This window comes from Teleopsis dalmanni, chromosome 2 (assembly GCF_002237135.1).
Source record: "Teleopsis dalmanni isolate 2A chromosome 2, ASM223713v2, whole genome shotgun sequence".
Classification (NCBI taxonomy): domain Eukaryota; kingdom Metazoa; phylum Arthropoda; class Insecta; order Diptera; family Diopsidae; genus Teleopsis; species Teleopsis dalmanni.
The window spans coordinates 49,885,681-49,894,437 of NC_051847.1; the positions used below are offsets into that span (position 1 = coordinate 49,885,681).

General features: G+C 26.0%; 1 protein-coding gene across 1 annotated transcript in view; it reads right to left on the bottom strand.

Annotated features, from left to right (window-relative positions):
- The window catches only part of LOC119674501, an 80,820-nt gene extending 73,772 nt beyond the window's left edge, over positions 1-7,048 (bottom strand). Inside the window, exons 1-2 of the mRNA XM_038085640.1 lie at positions 6,950-7,048; positions 1,057-1,248 (exon numbers count right to left, since the gene is read on the bottom strand). Coding sequence (XP_037941568.1) covers positions 1,057-1,248 — 192 coding nt within the window. The 5' untranslated portion in view covers positions 6,950-7,048. The remainder of the gene's footprint in view (positions 1-1,056; positions 1,249-6,949) is intronic.
- Positions 7,049-8,757: the final 1,709 nt, after the last annotated feature.

Below are 8,757 nucleotides of genomic sequence, written 5' to 3' on the forward strand. Positions count from 1 at the left end.
TATACAGTTTCCTCCTTAAAAGGGAGCGGGACTTATGTACAACTCTGCTGTTTTTTGGGGTACAGCACCCGTTTGAAAAAGCAATTCCATATCAAATGAAAGTAATAAATACATGAATACGACATTCTATCTTACTTAAGCACTGCGTACGATTAAGCTATAGTCGCTATCTACCGTATTCCATACAATTGAAGTATATTGAGACTTGTCAACTACTGTAGCAAGTATACTTTAATAGTGTGTTGGACCTCTTTATTTCAAAATATATACAATTGCTACTAGCCACTCTCCTAAGAATTTGCTACGCTACATTTGTTCATAACCATCTTAAGCGAAGAAATTCTAACGACATGCAACTTTTTCTTTTAAGGCGCCATCCAATCTATTTTTAACATTCTCAATTTTCTTACTCTTTCAACACAGTAGCAATTCTTTTAAAATGTTATACTCTTCTTTATACCTTGGTGATAGGATTTAAAAAGTTTAGATTTTTGTTTAATCTTTATTTATAATACAATATAAAGATCAAACCCTAATAAATTGATATAAATTCTGGAAATGATTCCTTGCTCCAAAGAATGCAATTATCTAATAGTTGATTTTCAAAAATAACTGAAATATAGGATGTCAAAAAAAAATTACCTTGAATAAAGCATCTTTTTCGAAAAATACTCAATACTTCAAAAATGATTCATTCAAATATCTTAAATCCGAAGTGCGGTCACTTCTTCGGAAATTTTATGTCAATCTTTTGTTATTCGAATATAATATCATATTATCTTATGAACATTTTTAATGTAGGAATTTTCCATTTATCATAGACCGTTTTCCAAGAATCGTCCTACAATATAAGCTACTGATACAGCTGAATTTGTTAGAGTGTATGAATAATAATTAATAATTTTTGTGTTTTTGTGGAAAAACAATATGTAACTCAGTTTAAATTATTATTCAATAATAATTGTAAAGGTTGTAGTCTGCCATATCTATTTTATATAATTCTATATCTATATTCTATATTCTAACATTGTTTTTATTTAAAAATAAATATTTTACCTTTCCTGCTAAAGCTGGACCACTTTTGTCAACGGTTGTAGTCTTTTTTAGTTTCGTGCCTTTTTGTATTGATTGTAATAAAGCTGATCGTGAGTCTCCACCTGCAGCTCCGCCTAACTTTAAACCGCCCATCGCTGGTGGTGGCGGTGGACCAGGTGGTGGTGGTGGTCCTGGCGGCGGTGGTATTGCCATCTGTAAATATTGTAATAAAAAACATTTTATAATTTTATAAAGAAACAATAAATCTATTTAAAATGCAATATATATACACACGTTTTGGCTACTTTCCCTACGTCTTAATCTCATTTTTTATGTATACATATATATATATATTTCTATATACATATGTACATATAACAATTTTTAATTTTTGAAGTTATTTAGAAAAAGTGCGTTTAAAAGTAATGAAGTTGGTTTAAATACTGAATAAATATTTTAAAGTTATTATTTTCTTGGATCACATACTGTCAAAAATTCATACATAAATGAGAGCATGTCCACCCACATATCTACAATAAGAGTACATATAGTTCCACATTTGTTCTTCAATATTTGTAAATTGATTTTACTTTAATTTTACTATTTCATCCTACAGCATAAAAAACAACACATTTGTATCTTTAAGTAAATATCTGTATTGAAATCGACATTTATATATATTTATAATTTTTTTTTCAAGTGTTTAAAATAACAGAAGCCTACGCATTATCTCTATCGAAACACACTTGGATGCACATATGTAATAAATCTTGTATATAAATATGTAAGCATTAAAGTGTATGTATGTCTCTTTTGTATATATTTTTTATAATTTAATTATTTTTGCGTTTTTAATTAATTAATAAATTTTAAAATATTTAACAGCACCTTAGAGAAGCATGTATGCGAATATTGTGTTGTATTGTTAGAGAACCTGTTCTACACTTTTAGCGATTTAAGGCATTGGTGTCTCTTCTCGGATTTGTCAAGTCAAGTTTTATCTTCGAAACTCAATTCGTAAGTGGGTATTCGGATGAGCGTTGCACATGCGTAGAGAGTATGTCACTTTATATTTCAGATCAATGTCAAGGACTTATTTAAGTGAGCTTAAATTTTTTAAGCAATATACAAAAAAAAATTTTCAGTAATCAAAACAATAAAATATATAAACATTATTTTATTTTTAAAGTTTTATAATAAAAAAATTTCAATGTATGTATGTTTGTATTTCTGTCCTCCTAACTGAAGCATTGGGCCTCAATTTCAACTGAAGTTCAATGTTCATAATTTATTTATAAACAACATATGTGTATATAACAATTCATTAAAATTATTATACATATGCGTTATTTATGTATATATAAATAATTTTAAAATTAAATAATTAATAAAAAAAGAAATAACCGAGAAACTTAAGTGATATACTAATAGTTATTGACTGAGATCAATAACTCCCAAATAGTTCATTATATTATTTTTATTCTTATTATTATTATTCTTATTTTATTATCTACTATTACATTTGTATTATTATTTGATTATTTATTAATACAAAAAATATTGTATTGTTGTGATATAATGATTATAATTATTGTGATATAATGAGTTTTCGATACCAGGTTTCCTAATATACGGACCCTGTTTTATAGCTAATGCTATGATTTAATCGGATACTTGCAAAAATATTATTTCTCTATTCATATTTAATTCTTTTACTGTTGTTATTGTATATTTACAATACTAACAAAGAGAGTAATAGCCTTTGAGTTATTAACTATTGGGATTGTTCTAAATTGTATGTATAGCTGATGTGCTTGTTGAAGTAATCCACATAGTGGGAGATACTTTATGTAATACATGGACTCTGAAACATTTCGAACCAGTTGTAAGTACTTAGTTTTAGTTGTGTGTATTGTTTGTTGTATATATAACTGTTGGACAGTATGCAAAGTGATAAATAATATTAATTTATCTCAAAATATTATATACAAAAAGATTTAATCTGTATACATGTAACCTAACCGACAATAATTCATCTCACTATATGAATAATATCTGTATGAAATATCTTAACAAGATTTTAAATTAATTAAATATAGAAAATGGTAAAAAAATTCAAATGTATTTCCAAACAGCAGTAGTTTGCAAAGTGATATTTAATAGAACCCTAAATGTATTGCATATCGAAGAAATTCGAACAAGATTGCATCTTGTAATTATGCAATTGATGCAATTAGAATTTGGTTCGAGGTCTCTTTCGAATGACAAAACTCATACTCCATAGATCACTCTTACTAAATAGATCGTTTTATAATGCATCAAATTATACATTTTAAAAAAGAATGATGAAAAGGCACGCATCTAATTGAATTATGACTTTGAGGTGCTAATTAGTATCAAATGGATTTGCTGGCTTTATCATCAATCAGAGAAAGAATATGAGTAGTAAGATCGTAACTCTGATGGATTGGCTGCACTAAAGGAGTATTTATGATGTTGAAGAAAACACTTTTATTTTTGTTAGTAATATTTTAATAAAACCATTTCTAACTAAAATGTGGACACGTACAAAAATAGATTTATGGGTATATGGGTTTGATAGAAAGGGTCAAATTCGATTTATTTCTCCTCAAGTACAGCACTAATGTCATCAATGAAGAGATTGTATATATAAGTTCTCTGCGTAACATGATTATATTAATGATTTGATATACTATATAATATAACTATTTACTATACATATAAAAGAATTATCTCGAAAAGATATTTATATATTTTTTTGTTATTTGTGTGCTTCCAAATACTCTGCTTATTTGTTTGTACATAATATTATTAAATAATTAGTTAATATAACTTAAAATATCCATTACTAATAAAACAAATAAATAGTTTAATATATAGAGGAACAAATATAAAATTGTTATTTATAACAGGAAGTTATTTCATGGAATAAATCCGATTTGATAAAGGTCTAAATGCATTTAATTGAATATATTTTTTTTAAATTTCAATTCGTTGCCTTTATGTCTTAAATAAGGAACGGCTTTAAAATTATTGAGAATAACGATGATTAATTTTAATTTTGTTTATTTTTTATTTGTATCTTATATGATACAAAAGTGTTAATCATGTTATTGAATATCTCAGAATTAATTATTTTGCTCACGTTGTGCGTTGAAATGATATTTTAAGAAACTGCAAAACACAGCACAATAAGTAGTACTAAGCCAAAATAAACAAATGCTAAGCAAAACATCAATGAATTTTTTAAAAAGTTGAATCATCGTTATCTTAACTTCATAATAAAATTAAAAATATATAAAGAAAATAAATATAAGAAAAAGTTATATATAAAATCGAAAAAAAAAATGTAGAAAGAAATTTAATCTAATTTTATGAAGAATATGAAATTTAGTTTAATTTCGTAAACTCTAACTCTGTAATTATTCTATACTTTAATCTAGAATTTTGTCTTGAAATACGGACTAATAATATTATATTTTAGGCTTAGTAAGGTAATATAATATAAGTAATTTCAAATATTTTTTATAAAGGTTTATAAATTTTATTAAATATAAAAGTTTATTTTCAATTATGTGAATTCTTGAGATAACGAATAAATTAATATTTAATAACAACATTTTTTAATAGTTATAAAATTTATATATATGGGGTTTGTGTCGTTGTTCTATTATATAAAAGGAAGGAGTAAAAAAAAAATCGAACATTAACAATTTAAATTCCTGACACTTGGAATCCAATTATATATATTATATTATATATATTATATTATATATATTATACTATATCTATCATACTATATATAAGTTATTATATTTAATATTTTATATATAAAATTCACCTAATAATAAATTCTTGTATTGTATATAGAAAAGCTCTTCACTATAAAAGTATTTGCAAAAATCTTTTGTTTTAACAAGTAATTTTCATAGAAGGTTAAAATTGTTCATCCTGTTGTGCAAATTATGGTTGGTTTTAATTTACCTATAGCTGGTTATATAGAAATAATTTTATTTTATAAAAAATTCTATTTTAAATCAGCAATAAATAGTTTAAAAAATTTTATTTAAAAAAAATCAGGAGTTTTGAAGTGCAATTTTATGTAAATAATGAAAGACGCAACAGAGTCTAAAAAAACAACCTTATCCATATCAAGAAGAGTAAGGTCACGATAAATTTTTGCTCATATCTGCTTTATGGTTTATTCAATCTCAAGAAATTTATAATTAATTATTTTAAAATAATTAAATTATATATAATACCAAATATAAAATTTTTTATATTATCGAACAAGTATGTTAAACATGTCTATATACATTTTAGAATATAGTATGTTATAGTAAGTTTAGAAAATGATTGTTTAGTTAAAAAAATGGAAAAATATTATTTGAGGGGAGAAGCGATTTTTATAATTAACTTAAATAAAGAGTCTCTTCTGTGCAGATATTTGAGATTGGATAACAAAAGATTTAATCGTTACGTAGTTCCGTTTGACATCTTGTGTTTTGAATGGCATTGAAAAGAGTTGAAGTACAGTTCCTTTTTTTTAACCAAAAAGTCAAACTTAATGTAATTACAATTACATTTAGTTTATGTAATATAGAATGACATATATATTAATAGACATATAGGTACAAAATATTTTACTTCTATCCCATTTCTTTGTAAAATCTCAAAATATGAACAAAATTTTTTCATAAGTAAAATACTGTACGCTGAATTTCTTCACGAGTCAAACTGTCGGTGTTCAATGTGAATATATCATATCCAAAGAGTGGATAGATCTTTAAGATTCTTGAGAGTGTCTTTCAAAGCACATTTTTTATCATAATTTCAATTCTCACCAGTTTCATATTAAGTATATAATTATTGGAGATAGTTCTTGGATAGAATAATTTATATAAAGTACCAATATTTATTACAGCTTAGATACTTTCAATCTATCATTATCCACAATAACATCCTGTCCAAATCACAAACATTATTTGTTGATAAAAATGTACCATTTGCTTACATTGCATGAAAACTTCTTCAAATTGTCATCTCTGCTTGTTTCTACGTGACGAATTCAGTTCCACACTTAAAGTGATATTAACTGAGGAAGTTTTTAATGTAGATAACTAAAATATCTGGTACTAAATAAAAAATTTTTAATATATTTCAAATTCGTTGTGTTTTTAACACTTGAATGTGTTCTCTTTTAAGTAGGATGCTATTTCAAGGGGACACACTTCTTGTGACACTCCTGCTGTGATTGCTCTATAAACTCTTATGGCAACAGTTTCTGCCGCTCGTTTATCGATGTTAACGAGAAGTTGCCACATAGACTCGGCAGCTTTTGTAACCCCAAACTAAGCACACTAATAAATATAATTCTAAGTTGAAAGTTGATTTTGGTTTGTTGATATATACATTATGCCGCTTACACAATACCGGTACCACTTAGTAATAATTTTTTTGTTTTTTTTTTTTTTTATATTATTTAGAAACATTGTTAAGTATGTGGTGAAAAATCAATTTTTTTTTGATAAATTAAAGTATTTAGTCCCAAAATTTTAATTTTAATTGTTTATGAATTAATGTACAGCAATATACTACTATACAATATACACCTAATTAGGTGGCAAAAAAGCCGCGAAACATCGGATATTAAAATTAAAATAAGAGCAAAACTTTTGATAAGATTTTTAATTTTTTAATGTTTAATTTTTATAGATTAAAGAATCTACAGCCGTTTTAAAAAACCAAATTTAAACATTAATATAAGATATTAAACTTAATCAATATGATTGCACTTTTTATTAAATTTTTTAATTTAAGTTATTAGAAATTAAATAAGTTGGTCTTTATTAGCCGATATTTTGGGGTGGGGCATATGGAATATTCTATTTACCTCGAACAGAAAATTGTGAACTTAATATTACACTAAGTTTTAATCACTAAATAGTATGTTTTCTTTTTTTATATATTCAAATTTCTTTACACTTTTCAACAAATATTTAATAAAAATATGTTTTTAATATAAACAAAATATTGTGAAACAATATCGAATTGGCACACTTCACCGTCTGCGTTCAAAATTCGAACTGCGTCTGGCGCTACATAAAAACCGACTCAAGCTGATCAAGCAAATCCATTGCGCAAGAAATTCGCGTTTGATTAATCACAACGTTTGGGAGCGACGCAACGTCTAAAAATTCAACGCCACATAGCGTTCGTTGCCTAAGAATATCTGAGAAGTGTCAACAGAGTCGCACTGTTGATTTTCACAGTATGGCGAGAGTCGCTATTTGAGCGCGATGATTAAGATTTTGAGCTTCTCAGCATGTTAAGTTGGTTTCAGATTTATTTGACTTAAGACGATCGGTTCGTGATAATCGTATAGTAATGACGTCATTTTTGTTTACATATAAATATATTTGGGATATTACTAATAGCAATGACAATTGCTATACCAGATGTTTTAGTATTAAAAAATTGTGGTAAATAGGTATTTATTTACTGGTCATATAATTGGTCACTATTGCTCATTGTACTTAAAATTTGAAGTAGAATGTTGGCATTTTTAATATTTTATAATATGTATATATAACTAAAGTTGGAAATTTTACGATAAAATATGTGTATATTTTTTTTAAATATACTGTTGTGTAAGTTAAAATAGGTATAGTAATAGATGTTTGAAGATGGTAACATTTTAAATAGATCTTTATATAAAACTACTTTTTAAACATTTTTCAAAAAAAAAAAATTTTTTTTTCTCTGAATCGATCTCATGTTATTACACGAAGAGGATTATAGAAAATAGGACGATTGCAGCCGGGCGATTGGATCATAAGTTTAAATCAGCAATCATGTAATCCAAAAACTAGCGGAAAGAAACAAAAAAAAAAGAAAATGGATTAAAAGTTTAAATCAGCAATCGTGCCATCAAAAACTAGCCGAACACCATAGATAGCGAAATTACCATAATCTCGCCCACATAAGGGAGTAAAGGTTTTTTCATAACCAACTCCAGAATAAAACAAAAGGAAAAGAAAGAAAGTTATTACACGCGTATTGAAAACAGTTTCCTTATTAAACATGCACGTACGAATCACCTCTGAAAGATGGCAGTAAACATACTCAAACATCGACCAATAATCTTGCTACAATCTCTCGATACGTTCATCTAACACTTATTAAATGATAAAAGATTTATCAAAAACCTTAATTTCTACTCCGGTTATATTAAGTAACTTTATCTAGCTTTCATCGAACGAAAAGAAAACTGAAAGCTTTATTTAATAGAATCTAGGAGAAGTTGGGCAGATTTTTACTAAGAAAAGAAAAAAAAGTGTCGTTAATCTCTATACAGAATAAATTAAAGGAGTTTATCTAGAAGAAGTGAGAAACCCAATCCAGCAATTTAATCTAGCTATTTTCGAAAAAAAAATATAAATTTTAATTAGAACACATTAGATTTATCAATAGTGTGAATCACAATTTAAGTTTAACTTATAGTGTTCTTTCAAGAAGAAAAAAAAGGTATATTTTTATTTTCTATCCGATATAGATAATGTGTGCTTTTCTAAAGAAATTAATACAGTAATTTTATCTGGCTATAATCGAAACAAAAGATTAATTGAAACTTCAACAAAACGATCATTTAAGATTTATTATTGACTTTAATTAGTTATTATTAGTCTTCCTTAAGGAATA